At 37.0% G+C, this 16,676-nt stretch overlaps 1 protein-coding gene across 1 annotated transcript; it reads left to right on the top strand.

Moving 5' to 3' along the window:
- Positions 1-3,895: 3,895 nt before the first annotated feature.
- On the top strand, positions 3,896-16,536 carry LOC306908317 (alpha-2-macroglobulin-like). The gene is made up of 35 exons (XM_079481077.1): positions 3,896-3,951; positions 4,626-4,680; positions 5,017-5,197; positions 5,309-5,465; positions 6,045-6,097; positions 6,215-6,235; positions 6,381-6,546; positions 6,641-6,725; positions 6,827-6,941; positions 7,613-7,733; positions 7,848-7,954; positions 8,029-8,199; positions 8,285-8,518; positions 9,567-9,779; positions 9,872-10,021; positions 10,191-10,316; positions 10,461-10,554; positions 12,057-12,183; positions 12,399-12,624; positions 12,703-12,829; positions 12,913-13,034; positions 13,135-13,186; positions 13,270-13,353; positions 13,431-13,607; positions 13,753-13,828; positions 13,912-14,068; positions 14,161-14,235; positions 14,321-14,483; positions 14,606-14,799; positions 14,874-15,086; positions 15,196-15,317; positions 15,565-15,646; positions 15,782-15,862; positions 16,020-16,125; positions 16,387-16,536. The coding sequence occupies exons 1-35, from the start codon at positions 3,909-3,911 to the stop codon at positions 16,425-16,427; spliced, it is 4,317 nt and encodes a 1,438-aa protein (XP_079337203.1). The 5' UTR covers positions 3,896-3,908; the 3' UTR covers positions 16,428-16,536.
- Positions 16,537-16,676: the final 140 nt, after the last annotated feature.

Genomic DNA, 16,676 nt, shown 5'->3' with positions numbered 1-16,676 from the left:
GTACTCTCTGATGTTCGCTCTGCTCGGCGCCCCTGCGGGTTGAAAAACACACTGAATCCATGCAGGCTCAGATCAGGGGAGGAGCCGAAACTTGACGCAGCGTGCCGCCGTTACAAATTTGTTTTTAAAGGGGACTGAGCGATCACAAATTAATCAAATAATTTTTAGGGGGGCTGGGCAGAAGTTTAGGGGGACTGAAGCCCCCCTAAAAAGGGCCTAGTTACGCCCCTGGCCGTAACTATAACTTATCACACAGTGTGAATGTGTGTCTATTTCCTATCCGTGGTGTCGGTGTTCATTGTGGTCGCTTGCTTTTCTGCCTCAGAAATACCTATCCTGTGGTTCCAGTAGTTGGCGTTGTCCTGAAGATGGTGGCTATCATCGAACCTCTTTCCACGCTTGCTGTTTGCTGACTAGAGTACCGTAACTTTCTCCTGTGGGTCTGACGACTGCGGTGACCCTCTGGACGTGTCTGTTCGGCTTCCTAGAGGGAGGACAGCTGGCAAACTGCTGAGAAGCCACCGAACCTGAACTTTTGCTCTAAATGGCTTCAGAGATGTCATTTTAGTAAATTCTTTCCCCTACATAATAGTATTCCCAGTTAGCACTTAGCACTTACCATTAATAAAGAGTATTTTTGTATCCTCACTTCGACTGTCTGTTGTTTCTGTGGCTGGGACCTGAGTCATTTTATTATTTAAAGTTGGTCATTAGGTGACACGTTCAGCGCGTTCGGTTATGGTGATGGAAATACATGGTGGGTATCTTGTATTACTGTTCAGTCATCAGCATATGTTTGTCACAATTTAATTTTCACATCTCCAGGTTGACTGCATTTGTCATGAGGACCTTTGGCAAAGCACAGAAATACGTCTTTGATCCACATGTTATTCAGAGTGCAAAGGATTGGTTAAGAAAATGAAGTTCAGACGGCTGTTTTATTCAACAGGGAAAATTGTTCAACAACAGAAGGTGTGTGTGATTATCAATCTTTATTTTAACAAAATATTTAAATGATGAATTAAATACAGTATGTTTCTGTGTTTGTGAAGGGTGGAGTAAATGATAATGTGACCATGACTGCCTACATCACTGCATCATTGCTTGAACTGGAAACTCCAGTGACAGTAAGTTCATCTCCAGAGAACACAGTAGAAACTATTAGAAGAATGACACTGACACACACCTGCTGTTTCTCTGTTTGTGTTACAGGATCCTGTGGTCACTCAAGGTTTGTCCTGTTTGAGGTCCATCATTGGGAATCTTAAAAACACTTACAGCACTGCGCTGCTTGCCTACACTTTCAGTCTGGCGAGAGACACGGAGACCCGCCAGCGGCTTTTAAAGGAGCTCGACACTGTTGCCATTTCAGATGGTAAAGACATGTTTAGCATAAAGACATGTTTAGCATAAAGACATGTTTCGCATAAAGAAATGTTTCGCATAAAGACATGTTTAGCATAAAGACATGTTTTGCATTTTGTATCTAGAATAGTTGAGTCTCCTCATGTCTCATTTGGTGTGTGTTTTGTAAAGGAGGTCTCCTGCACTGGACTCAGATGGGATCTAGTGATGATTCTGGTTCTCTGGCAGTGGAGATCAGCTCATATGTTTTGCTAGCTGTTCTCACTACAGATTCAGTCACTACAGCTGATCTGGGATATGCTAACAGGATTGTCAGCTGGCTTGTGAAGCAGCACTACTCATATGGTGGATTCTCCTCTACACAGGTGAACACATATGGTTTGTTTTTACACACAGAATGTATTTTCATGTTGTAATGATGATGTTGTGATGTTATCAGGACACAGTTGTGGCTCTTCAAGCTCTGTCTTTGTCCGCCACCAAAGTGTTCAGCTCTGATGGTTCCAGCACAGTGACGGTTCAGTCAGCAGAAGACTCTCACAGCTTTGATGTCAACCAGGACAACAAGTTACTGTATCAGGAGAAGAAACTCAACAACGTTCCAGGAAAATACAGTATTGAAGTGAAGGGAACCACCTGTGTGTCTGTGCAGGTCAGAACATCCTTCTTGTCACTTTAATTGGAGCTCCAAGTGACCTTTGTATCTTTTGTGATCATTAAGTTGTGTAAAATTTCGCTCCTCGTTCTATAACATTCCCACCCCTACCGAAGCCAAGACATTGAGCATTGACGCTAAAACTGATGGAGACTGCAAACTATTTTTTGGACAAAATTTTGTTTTAAATTTCACTGTTTAAAGTAAAAACTGATTTTACGATATTCCCTTTGAAACACAAGCCTACAAAATGATCTCAAATATATATTTTAATGTCAAATTTACCTGTTTGATTTGAATCTTTTGCAGATATGATGGTCCTCAGGAAAATACTAACGTGGTAATTGTGGATATTTATGACATACTATGTACATACTATGCCTTCAGAGAGTTGTATAAAGACCTTACATAAGGAAGTGTTATGTTTTAATACATTAGTATGAGCTATTTCTACTGAGTCCCCTTACATGGAATTCACCATGTTGAATCTACAGTAGCACTAAACAGACAAACTGCTCTACAGAGCGTGTTTCATAAAAACGTTATCTCCTTCGGCAAAGAAGCAAAAACATGACAACATCTTAGTTCTTTGAAAGGGAGGGAGGAGGGTGAGCCATTGGTTGCAGTTCACAACCACACCACTAGATGCTGCTAAATGTCATACACTGTAACCTTAAGAAATGCTTTGGTTGTCTCTTAAGTTATTTGCTTATAATAAATAAATACATTTTAATAAATGTTTAAACTATAAATAAAGTTTTACTGCTATCCTCTCAAGCAATAAACACATTTGTTACATTTTCTCCATAGCTTCACTCAAATGCACCTCTTGTGGAGTCTAAAGATGATCATGTTATAGTTTATTTGAAAGAGGTGAGATATGAATTGACAAGCATTTATATAATATATGTAGATTTATTTACTTTATTATATTATGATGTAATTAATAAGCGTTTGTTAGATTTTTTACCTGCTATACCTGTTCTAGGTTCCAAAGACTACTCCTTCAAATTATCAGATATATTTAAAGCAAGTTGTCCTAGTGAAGAATCTCAAGCCAGCAGTCATTAAAGTCTATGATTACTACCAAACAAGTAAGATTTCATATGCCAGTTTTCTGTGATGTTTTAATGTGTTAAAAAAATAAGCATTGGCAGCCAACAAACTAATCTTTGGACATCATATTTTCCCTCAGGTGATCATCTCACTGTGAATGAGGGCTCATGCTTCAGTTCTATAGCTCCAATGTAAACACTCAAGAGACTTGGGCTCGCTAATTTTACTTAAATGTTCATTATGTTTTTATTTCATGAAACTTGTTACATGTTCTATTGGCTATGTTTAATCACCAAAGCCATCAAGCCACAAAGCTTTCGTCAGTGCAGGAATCAAGTTAAACAGATCAAAATGTAATTAATAAAAGATTTCAAAGAAGTCACACTCATTGCATTATTTTGATATTTGTATTGTCAAAAAACAAAACATTTAAGAAAGATACAAAATGGTCACTTTTCATATAAGCAAATGCTGGTAATTATTGAAAATAAGACACTTAAATGAACTGCCAAGTTAAATGAATGAAAATGATTATTGAAGGTCAGAGACAGATATAAACCAGATAAAATGACAACAAACAAATTGCAAGAATTGCATATACCCAGGCAGCGGTTCATGTGATTGAAACCCCTCTTTACAGCTAATTTTGTGCAATTTTGCTTGTTATACTGTATCTTAAAGGTAAAATAACCTTGGGTGTTTTGGTGAACTGGCCTATAAAATGAATCTAAGCAAAAAGACAGCTAAATGTCGCTTATTACACAATATTGATCTTATTACACATTACTCCTAGTAGTAGTCATTATTTATTTTATGCAATGACAGCCTACACATGAAACCTGTGAGACGGATTGTTCATCACAGTTTCGCAATTGGTAAGTATCTGTGACTGTGTGCAATTGTACATTTAATGTTACCCAACAAACACATGTGTTGTGCACTTTAGAAAAATCAAGATAGTGGTCAGAGGAGTGGGTGTAAATGCTTTCGGACATCAATCATCAGTGGTTGTGCTATTTGCTTTTTAACAGGGTAAAAGGTCAGAGTGTTTTTACTGTAGATTAGGATAAATATAAAAGTTTGTTTTTGGAAGATGAAAGACAGTTCCACTATTTTGGACATTTCTCTAACGTTTTTCTTATGTATGTTATATTTGACTATCTATACAATTTCATTTTTGACTGCAAATGAAATGAATGGAAAAGAACATTTTCAAATGCTTTGTTCACCCATGGTTCACGTGCAGAAGTAAAATATGTGTTTATTTTTGCATTAGCTAATCCCATTCATAATGTTTAAGTGCTTTGTATGTTTGAAAGAGCTGTTTTTTATCAATGTTTATTGTTCAAAACAATAATCTAGATAGTAATGTAAATTGTAAACTGCTGAACCTGTATGGTTGAATCATTAATCAGATGGTCAATAGAATTGTTTTTGAAGGACCTCCTTTAGCATGAAAGTCACTTTAAAAGACACAGTCCGAACTCACTGCATTGAGCTGCATGACCGGTCATCATCATGGCTCTTAATTCTGGTTGTTTTTGGAAAGGTCTTTTGTTGTTCTTCCTTCTGTCCATCTCTGTGAATGGACAAGAACCAGGACCGTAAGTCACTTTTATTTATATATTTACCAAAGATTGTCATTGATTGTTTCATGTTGTTATTCTGATGTTATTACTTTCTGTCTTTTTTGTTGTGTTATGGCGTCCTAAATGTTGTATATGATTTATTACAACTTCAACGCTTGTTCATAATATTAGTTATGAGTATACAAAAAACCTGCTCGGTTATGTTCAACCCAGCGTTGTTTTAAAAAAGGACGAACCCAACGGTAGGGTTAAGTTACCCTAAAAATGTTCATATTTGAGTGTGTCATATTTAAGTGCTGTTTTAATAGATATAAGACAGAACTCTGTATTGTCATTGTCCTTTGTCGACAGCTCTTTCATGGTGACATTTCCAGCTGTGATGCAGTCTGGATCTGAAGCCAAACTGTGTGCAAGTCTCCTGAAGCCCAATGAAAGTCTCACAATGAACATTTATCTAGTGACTGATTTGGAGAACACATTACTGCTGCAGGAGAAAACAGAACAAGAGTTTCACCGCTGCTTTAACTTCCAGGTCTGTCCATGATGATAAATCAGATCAAAATATGTCTGCTGCTTTTTCATCTTACGTCATCGATGTAAAAAGAGTTTGTTTGAATGAGCACTGAACTTTATTTCTAACCAGGCTCCACTGGTAGTAGGAGACTCAGTCCAGAAAATAAAGGTTGAAGTCAATGGGGAGTCTTTCCAAATGATTGAAGAGACAAAAGTGATGTTTAGACCCTACAATCCTCTGACCTTTATTCAGACTGATAAACCCATCTATAATCCAGGACAAACAGGTGAGCTTTGAATGTTTCAAAGGCCAAATGTGTAAATAATGCTAGTAGCAACATTGTCCGTACGGTGAGATCAGTGCAGAATTGTCTCGTGGTCACATGCCTGTCCTTTCACTGATAACTGGACACATTCCATTTTGAAAAGAAGATAAAATGTACCAGAATATTGAGTTTAACACAGCTGTTATGTGAAATTCATGGAACAGCTGTTGTTTAATTTGAAAATTTAAACATATTTAAAATTACAATTTGTGTTGGAATTGTATTATTACCTATTGTTTTCCATACTCTAAAAAGATGGACAATATGGAAATAGTATTAATATTTTTAATTAACCTGGAATCTCCATATTTGGAGCATCACTGTAATCTGCAAATATATGACAGTATAGATAACTGACGTCTAAATCAGCATTTTATTTATTTCCTCAATAGACGAATGCAGGAACATTAATCTTTTTGGGCTAAATCGAATCATTTAGGCACAATGTTCTGTTGACTGTAATCCTTCTCTTATATAAGAGCTGAAATACCTGTTTGCATTTAAATCAAAGGTTATACTTGTACATTTCTGTTTCCACAGTGAACTTCAGAGTTGTTACCACGGACACAAACTTTGCACCCCTTGATCAGGAGGTTTGGAGTGTTTACTATGGACTACACATAGCTGGATTTAAATTCTGTTGTCATTATACAGTATAAGTCATTATACATAAAGATTATTTCTTTATTGTTTTTCTCTTTTACTCACAGTATAGTGCAGTGGTGCTTGAGGTAAGAACACAAAACCTCCTGTACTGTCATAAATTCAAACCTTATTCACATTTGGCAGATCTGTGATTCTTCACAAATTCTTAATTCTGAATAATGTTCAGGATTATGCTAAAAATCAAATATGAACCTGTTTGGTCATTCCCAGGACAGTCAGAGAAACAGAATCGGTCAATGGACAAATGTTTCCTCAACACGGTGGATATTACAGCGTTCTTACGACTTAAATCCAGAGGCTCGTCAAGGCACATACACACTGACGGCTTACATTGGTGAAAGAATGATTGCACATTATTTTACGGTGAAAAAGTATGGTAAGTCAATACAATGGACATTTATTCAGGACACATTTTATGAATATTGTTTATAATTTGACTAATAGTTTCAAGTCTTGCCCCCTTATTCTAGTTTTGCCCAAGTTTGATGTGACTGTCAAAAATCCAAAGAAAGTCAGCATTGCTGAAGAGGAAATGACAATTGAGGTTTGCGGAAAGTGAGTGGTGCATTTCCAGGCAGAGCATGAAAAAATATGTTTATCACCAAATCTCATACATTTAAATGTTTTAATATCGGTCACTTGTACCTTTCCCATAGATACACATATGGACAGCCTGTAGCTGGTACATCTTGGGTAAAAGTGTGTCGTAACTATGTTCGATACTCTGACAATAGTGGCAGAACCCCACTCTGTTTGGATGAGACCACTGAGGTTTGTAATGCAAAATAAAAAATCTGTCATCATTTACTCACCATTTACTTTAGTTGTTCCAAATCTGTATACATGTATTTGTTCTGATGAGGGGGTCTGCTATGGTCTAGTGGTTCGAGCGTTGGGCTTGTGATCTGGGCTTGTGATCAGAAGGTTGCCGGTCCTAATCTCAGTGCCAGCAGGTCATGACTGAAGTGCCCTTGAGCAAGACACCTTACCCCTGATTGCTCTGCAGTAATGTGCCACTGTAAAAAAAACTACTTGTAAGTCGCTTTGGATAAAAGCGTCAGCTAAATGAATAAATGTAAATGTAACCAAAGAGGCCACCATTGACTACCATAGCAGGAAAATGGCAATGGTAATCAAAGTGCCCCAAAATAGTTTTCTCTTAAAAACATCTTCTTTTGTGTTCAACAGAGAAATGTTTAAAGCATTTCTTTCTTCTATGGTAGTCAATGTTGGTCAAGAACAAGTATTCTTTCAAATGTGTTTCTCCGTGTTCATCAGAACAAATGCATTCATACAGGTTTGGAACAACTCAAAAGTGAGGAAATGATGACAGAGATTTCTTTTTTGGGTGAACTGGGACTTTAAGTATAAGATCCTATTTATGTTTTTCCAGATGAAATCACTCTTTAATCAATATGTGTATATGTATTTATTACCATTAGATGAAAGAGAATGGCTGTGCCACCCATACCATCAGCACATTGCACTTTTTGAACAGCACATTAAACGATGTCCTGGACAATACTTTTGATGTTGAGGTGAAAGTAACAGAAGAAGGAACAGGTGATTGGCCCTGAATAGAATGTAATTGTATGAACACCGGACTTTAAGAACTGCTTGACTTTGGATTTATTTCGAAGTTCCAGGTGTATTAATACTGCTTTTGTTCTCCAACAGAGACCTCCATGACAAAATCAGAATCTATATCTCTCACTTATGAAATTGGCAAAGTCACAGTTACAGGCCCCAAAACATTTGAACATGGATCAGTTATTGAAGGACACGTAAGTCGGAAATCACCTTGTCTTTGCTCAACACTACCAATATTTTCACCGTTATTAATATCCTTTTTTAACAGATCAAGCTTACCAATTTCAAAGGGACGCCGATACCTCACGAAGACGTGTATCTTTTTGAGGGTGAAAGCTGGTCTTCAACTCTTCTGTTAAATCTCACTACAGACAGTGATGGACTAGCCGCTTTCTTGCTTAATACATCAAGTCTGCCTCGAAGAGATCTTAGTTTGATGGTATGATAGTTTGTGTGTATCCACTTTGAAGTCATTGTTAACACTTTTTTTGTATTAAGGTAAATTGTTATTTCTTATCATCCAGGGAAATAAATATTCAGATAAAAAATTTCGTAGCTACAAAGACCCTCACTACTCTACAGAGAGAACAATAATTTCGCTGTTCCAGCCGGCCACTCCTCATACCCCAATATTAAGTGAATTGACTATAGAAGGTGCTAATGACCCTTTAAAGTGTGGTTCTGAGTTTCCAGTCACCATTAAATATTATTTTATTGGTGAAACTACTGATGACTTCAACACGGACATTGTCTACATGGTGAGTAGAAATACTTCTTTGTGATTTGTTGAACAGTATTGATGGGTTGTGTTCTGGGTTGCGTTTCCCGAAACCTTTGTATCGCTACGTCGTTCTTAAATTATACCTTAAGCTGTACCTTATTGTTAATATGTGTTTCCCCGAAACGTTCTTAGTTAAGTATACCTTCTGTAAGTCATACGTTCGGAAGGTTGGTCTGAAGTGCTCTTAGCTATACCTTATCACTGTTCCCGAGTGGCCACTGTGGAAATAAAATTCTAAAGTTAAAAATAGCAGTATATTGACATGTTTTCATGCAAAGAATATAATAGTCTTTACACTGATGGATGTTAGCTTTTTAATGATATTATCTAAATAAGGAGCATTAGCTGGCAACCCAAATCATTTGGAATATATTTAAAGAGAAGATTGTGGTGTAAAGTCTTTGACAAAACCAAAGACAGCGCCACCCGCAGAGCATTTTAATGCATTTAATTATAGAAAAGTTAACCTGCCATGAAAGCAAATTCAGTAACTGTACAAGTTAGTTGCTAGAATGAACTTTTTTAACAGCAAGTGGCTTTGCGTGACCCTCAACCCAATGTTTGAGAACCCTTGATATAAATGACCATACTGCCAGTTACTGTAGCGGGTTGATCCATTTGGTCATGAGATTGCGGGTTCGCAAACTAATTTCACAATTAAATAATATGCGTGGTTAGATTTAGTTTGCCATTTTATCCTATGAGTCCTAATAAATGCAACTTTCTCTAAAGTGCTTATTTTATAAATAATGCTGCTACCTCGCATAAGGCAGTGAAGCAGTCCCTGTATAGAGTGAATAATTGATTGTCAAAGGATCGATATCCATTAATTCAGCACCACCACCATGAGCAGCACCTGGGAACGTGTGACGTAAGAAAGTAACCTCCTAAGGTTTGGGAAAAACACTTAGAAAAGGTCTAACCTTTAAGGTGTACCTTTAGAGTCTTCGTAGTGTGCTAAGAGACAACGTTATCGGGAAACGCAGACCTGGTCAGTTTGTTAACACCGATGTTATGTGTGTCAGGTTTTGTCCAGAGGAGTGATAGTTCATCATGGATATGAGAAGGTTAACGTTAAGACTTCTGATGGAGCAGCGAGTGGCTCGGTGTCATTCAAACTGTCTGTTGAAGCAGATCTGAGTCCAGCTGTACAGATTCTAGCGTACTGTCTTCTGCCCAGCAACAATGTGGTCGCTGGTAGCAGATATTTTGAGACTGAAAAATGCTTCAATAACAAGGTAACAAACATATGGTATATGTGCTGTATGCATATTATATATGTACATTGTACATATGAGAATGACACATTTTTTTGCTGTCATTGTCACAGGTGTCTTTGCAGTTTTCCCCTGCTTCAGCAGTTCCCGGTGAAGAAAACACTCTTCAGCTGTCAGCTCAGTCTGGTTCACTGTGTGGCGTCAGTGCTGTAGATCAAAGTGTCATGATCTTGGAATCTGGAAAACGTCTGGATGCTAAAAAGGTGTAGATGCTTTATAGTCCATGTTTTTACATTTCTGTCTTGTGAGATCTGTTTAAGACCATCGGGTATATTGTATAGATGACAGTCTGAAAACAAACAGACAAGAAAGTGTTCTGTGTTGAAATGTTAGATATCAGACAGATAAAGTTGGATGATGGTTTTATTACAGATCTTCGAACTGCTTCCAGTGCTCTCAGCCTCAGAATTTCCCTACAGCATTGAAGACGACCAGGAGTGTTTGCACGTGAGACCCCGTCGAGCATCGGAAAAAGGAGATGCTTATGAAACTTTGAAGGTAACAAGCTGAGTTAAAGGAACATTTAGGATTTTGAAAGGTTTTACATGCATAAATATGATCTGCAATAAAAAACAAAACACTTGATTATTTTGACTTTTATTTAAAGTGTGTTTTAATTTAATTGATCATACTGTTTGACAGAAAGTGGGATTGAAGATGGTAACAAATTTGCCTCTTCGAGTCCCTCGATGTCTGAAATACATGGGCTTGATTTATCACACATACCATGATACAGGTACAGCGCATCTAATATTTCTTATTTTTATTAACAAAAACACTCTTAATTGATAAAAGTATCAGATTTAATATGAGTGGAATTCATATTCGCTGTTACAGTACTTTTATCATTATGGAAAGAGTAAACCGAGTTATTCAGTGCAATGCAGTTGTGAAACATATAAAGTAACTTTTGTTTTTAAATCGTCACGTTGTAATGAATAATTAATTAAGGGATCTATCTGACATTTTTTCCAAAATAATTTATTCAAATATTCTTATTCTGTGACTTATTTACATGACATGATGTTTTTTCCTAGTTGTGTACAACTTTTTGCAGAAAATTAAAAGGTATTGATCCTAGACAAACTCTAATTTAGTTCTATAAATGGTTTCATCGCCCGCCCCAAAGTTAAAGGGACTGTTCACTCAAACATGAAAACTGTCATAATTAACTCATGTCATTCCGAACCTTCGTGGAACGCAAGACAATTTTGAAGAATTTGGTAACTGAATAGTGTCGGCACCCATTATTTTGGTTACTTCTATTGTATGTATGCAAAATCAATGCAGGGGAAAGGGTGCCAGTTATAAACATTCTTCAAAATACAGCTTCTTTTGTGTTCTGCGGAGCAATGACAGTCAAACAGGTTTGAAATTACAACAGGGTGACTAAATAATGACAGAATTTACATTTTTGGGTGACCTATCACTGTGTTTGGTTATAATATTTAAAAAAATTGATTTATATTCATATTAATTTATATATATCATTGTACAGCATATTCATTGTATACAATTTTATTAAAGTTATTATTTCTTTGAGGAAATATCCCAAAACAGTTAAACCTTATGACGACAGAGTATCATTTAGTAATAAATCCACAGTCAATTAAAACTAAAGATTACTAAAAATTAAAGAGGAAGAGTGGAGGAGGTTTTGATGTTATTGGTAATAGATTTGCTAGAAATTACAAATACATCCATGATGGGGGGAAAACTGAACTGAGGCACGATACAAAAACAGTAAACAAAGACTTCCCACAAGGGGGCATAAAACAAAAGACAAATAATTAAAGCTATAATAACTAAGACTTACTAAACATGCATCAAAACAAGGAGCAAGGTAATTTCCAGAAAAGACACGGCTGAGGACCACGACATGGAAACAGGTCAAGACAATAGACAAGAGGGCATTATATAGGGAGACTAACAAAGGGCAGGGGTGGGTAATGAGACACAGGAGAAAGCTATACTAGGAACGAGAGATGCGGGGCCAAATGACGAGACTGGAGAGAACGCATATTATGTCCTGATTGACAATAATATGTTTCTCTCCACATAAAACACGTGGGTCTGTCATGATTCTGCCCCTAGACCAGAAAATCAAGACAAGAGAAGGCAGAATCATGACATGTACTGTATATCTATGACATACGACTGCAGTTTGTCATACAGTGTATAATCTCGACAAGACTCTCATATAAAGCATAAAGTATAAACTGTGTTCATTTCATTCAGTGATGTATCATCATCGTCATTCAATTGCCATGGCTTTTCAAGAAACGAATGCAGCACCAAAAATACCATCAGTGACGGTTCGGACAATCTTTCCAGAAACTTGGATCTGGCAGCTTGTTGAAGTTGGGTTAGTAAATTTAGTGATGTCAAACGTTAATCCTATTGACATGTTAACATAATTATTTCATTTATCAATGATCATTTTACTCATGCCCAGTATTTTTAATTCTATATAACAGCAGAGATCACTTTTTATATACTTTTTTCCTCAATGTTCAATATTGTGACTGATCAAAGAAACCGCTTTACAGCTGGCTGAAATGTTGTAATGCTCTACCACAGTGACTCAGGATCAACGCAGATTCCTGTGAAGGTTCCTGACACCATCACCACCTGGGAGACGGAGGTCTTCTGTCTGTCCTCTAAAGGTCTGGGTCTGGCTCCTCCTGCTCAGCTGACAGTTTTCCAGCCCTTCTTCCTGGAGCTCTCTCTGCCTTACTCCATCATCCGTGGAGAGATCTTTGAGCTGAAGGCCACTGTCTTCAACTATCTGCCCAAGTGCATCATGGTGAGATTTCTCAATTCATTCTCTGTCACGTTTCACATCATATCACATCTGAACTAATCCTCCATCTGTCATGGACAGGTTAAAGTAACTCCAGCTCCGTCCTCAGACTTCACTCTTAAAGCCTCCTCTGATGATCAGTATTCATCCTGTCTATGTGCTAATGGAAGAAAAACATTTAAATGGATTCTCACTCCTTCTGTTCTTGGTCAGTTTCAGACACAATAAGCGACTTATTTTTCAGTTTATTTCTTTTTTATCATTCTTCTGAAAGTGTTTTGTGTATTCTAGGAGTGTTGAATATCACAGTGAGTGCAGAGGCAGAGCAGTCACAGACTGTGTGTGACAATGAGATTGTGAGCGTGCCAGAGAGAGGACGCATTGACATAGTTACTCGAAGTCTCCTTGTACAGGTGAGCTCACCTCCAACAGCTCTCACACACACTTCAACTGATCTGTGATCATCATGTGACTTATATGAATATATGTTAACATTATTATTATCTGCTGTAGGCTGAAGGATCTGAAAAAACAGAGACTCACAGCTGGTTAATCTGTCCAAAGGGTTTGTTAACATATTAAATATACACATTAAAATCTTAATGTGACTTCAGATCCTTAACATGTTTTCATCTGTCTGGTTTATAGGCAACAGTCTGTCAGAAGAGCTTGATCTGACTCTTCCTAAAGATGTGATAGAGGGATCAGCCAGATCTTCTGTTTCAGTTATTGGTAAAATTTACTCTAAATACACAAACAGAAATGAAGAGTCACGTTTGTTACATAGACTCACTACATTCCTCTTGCAGGAGACATATTGGGTCGTGCGCTGCAGAATCTTCATGGATTATTACGGATGCCGTACGGCTGTGGAGAACAAAACATTGCTGTTCTTTCTCCCAATATTTACATTTTACAGTATCTGGAGAACACAAACCAGCTCACCTCAAACATCAGAGAGAAAGCCACAGGCTTCTTAAAGAGTGGTAAGAAAACACAAATGCATTATTCTCATGCTTGAACACATCAGAATGTCCTTAAATGAAGAATTAATAAGAATCAGTCATTTTGAAACTGATTGTCTCACCAAGAAACTGTTTATCTGTATTTAATAACTGTCAAACTAAACAGGTTATCAGAGACAACTGAACTACAGACATGACAGTGGTGCATACAGCACATTTGGTTATGAAAATGAGAATACATGGTGAATATTTACTTTTCCTTCTCACTATTATATCAGATAAACAATAAACAAATGGATCAATTTCTTCAATTTCACATTTTCAGGTTGACAGCTTTTGTCATGAGATCTTTTGGCAAAGCACAGAAATACGTCTTCATTGATCCACATGTTCTTCAGAGTGCAAAGGATTGGTTAATAAAAGGAAGAAGTTCAGACGGCTGTTTTATTCAACAGGGAAGTTTATTCAACAATAGAATGAAGGTTTGTGATTGATGATTAAACAGTATTTAAGTAAATAAAATTAAATAATAAATGAATTACAAATTGTGTTGTTTATATGTGTGTTTGTGAAGGGTGGAGTAAATGATAACGTGACCATGACTGCCTATATTACTGCATCATTGCTTGAACTGGAGACTCCAGTGACAGTAAGTTCATCTCCAGAGAACACAGTAGAAACTATTAGAAGAATGACACTGACACACACCTGCTGTTTCTCTGTTTGTGTAACAGGATCCTGTTGTCACTCAAGGTTTGTCCTGTTTGAGGTCCATCATTGGGAATCTTAAAAACACTTACAGCACTGCGCTGCTTGCCTACACTTTCAGTCTGGCGAGAGACACGGAGACCCGCCAGCAGCTTTTAAAGGAGCTCGACACTGTTGCCATTTCAGATGGTAAAGACATGTTTAGCATAAAGACATGTTTAGCATAAAGACATGTTTAGCATAAAGACATGTTTTGCATTTTGCATCTAGCATAGTTGAGCCTCGTCTCATTTGGTGTGTGTTTTGTAAAGGAGGTCTCCTGCACTGGACTCAGATTGGATCTAGTGATGATTCTGGTTCTCTGGCAGTGGAGATCAGCTCATATGTTTTGCTAGCTGTTCTCACTACAGATTCAGTCACTACAGCTGATCTGGGATATGCTAACAGGATTGTCAGCTGGCTTGTGAAGCAGCAGAACTCCTATGGAGGATTCTCCTCTACACAGGTGAACACATATGGTTTGTTTTTACACACAGAATGTATTTTCATGTTGTAATGATGATGTTGTGATGTTATCAGGACACAGTTGTGGCTCTTCAAGCTCTGTCTTTGTACGCCACCAAAGTGTTCAGCTCTGATGGTTCCAGCACAGTGACGGTTCAGTCAGCAGAAGACTCTCACAGCTTTGATGTCAACCAGGACAACAAGTTACTGTATCAGGAGAAGAAACTCAACAACGTTCCAGGAAAATACAGTATTGAAGTGAAGGGAACGACCTGTGTGTCTGTGCAGGTCAGAATATCCTCATCCATTTATCTCTAGTGTTTTTCTAACAGCACAAAGTATCTCTGGTCATGTTTCTGTGTTTGCTCTTTATTCTGTCTTCATTCTTCTCTTACAGATGGCTCTGTTCTACAACATTCCCACACCCAGTGAGAATAAATCATTGACCGTTAAAGCTACATTTGAAGCTGATTGCAAAAAATCATTTGGACAACAACATATTTTGACCTTTTCTGTGAAGTAAGAACACGCCTGAACGTAAAAAACATGATCATGACTTTAGCTTCAGCCTGTCCATCAGATGCCACTGAATACATAAATTCACTTTGAAAACTATAATACAAAATAAATCAAAGCCGAGAGTAACACAACAAATTCTATCTTCGTGATACCATTTTCAAATTGTAAAATATTTCCTACCTAAATTGTATGTATGTTATTGTGTGAAGTATTTGAGAAATCAGTGCTTTTCATGAATCTTTTGCAGATATGATGGTCCACAGGAAAATACTAACATGGTCATTGTGGATATTAAACTCTTATCAGGATTCACGGCTGATACATCTTTGGTGCGTGTAAAGGAATCACAAATTAGTTAAAAGTTCATATGTATCATTTTTATAGTAAAGAACACTGTTGTAATAACTTAAAAGGCAAGTCTTAACAAAAATAACTTTAATAATGAAATAATTCCTTCCCCAAAGCTTGGCACACCTCAGATGTTTGCACCTTTTGTGGAGAGGGTGGATTCTAAAGATGATCATGTCATTGTGTATTTGAAGGAGGTGAGACAGTTTTCCCCTTTCTCATATTTTGAGCTGTTTCGAATTTATCTAAATAATATATATTATAATGATGTATAATAAATACATTTTTCATTAGCATTTGATCTGCAATGCCCATGAATGAAAAGTTTGTGTTCTTCTGTTCACGCTCCGGCAGGTTCCCAAATATCTTACTATGAATTATCAGATACAATTAAAGCAGGTTCTTCCAGTGAAGAACCTCAAGCCTGCTGTCATTAAAGTCTATGATTACTACCAAACAAGTAAGACTTCATAGGCCAGTTTTGTATTAAATGTGACGCACACTGTTTTCTGATTTATATCAAATATATTCTCAGTAAAATAAGTAAATTAAGTTCTAGTTTGTGCATTGCTTGCCAACACACAACTGTTGGTCTTTGGATTTATTTAAAGGTGTACTACTTTAGTATTTACACATAATGTCCTTTGTATAATAGTGTGATTATTTGTAATTATGTATGACAGCTCATTTCCGAGCGATAACATTTCTTCATTTTCTTCAGGTGATCAGTCAGAGACCGAGTACTCCTTCCCCTGTGAATAAACTTCAGAACCGCAATTTAGTTCAAATGAATACCAAAAAATATGATATTTTATGTGTTCAGTTATTTTGTTCTTTATTGCAGGTAAATAAAAAATAATTTGCTATTTCATGAATGTTTAAGTTTTTTTTTGCTCTTGCATGTCACACAACCCAGTCTAGAGCATAAAATAAGGGTTGGCGTGGAAGCACAGATTGTATCAAATATTATTACTCTACAGCAATATTACAATGACATTTCCAATCTGCCCC

This window comes from Barbatula barbatula (assembly GCF_947034865.1).
Source record: "Barbatula barbatula genome assembly, chromosome: 19".
Taxonomy (NCBI): Eukaryota; Metazoa; Chordata; class Actinopteri; order Cypriniformes; family Nemacheilidae; genus Barbatula; species Barbatula barbatula.
Note: the sequence above shows the minus strand (reverse complement) of the source record. Positions and strands in the feature narration are given on the sequence as shown.

Bases quoted from the DNA above. Each gene is read 5' to 3' on its own strand.
- LOC306908317 (XM_079481077.1), top strand. From the start codon at position 3,909: ATGAAACCTGTGAGACGGATTGTTCATCACAGTTTCGCAATTG. The intron at 5,198-5,308 runs GTCTGTCCATGA...ATTTCTAACCAG, and splicing joins ACCGCTGCTTTAACTTCCAG to GCTCCACTGGTAGTAGGAGA. The intron at 15,318-15,564 runs GTAAGAACACGC...AATCTTTTGCAG, and splicing joins ATTTTGACCTTTTCTGTGAA to ATATGATGGTCCACAGGAAA.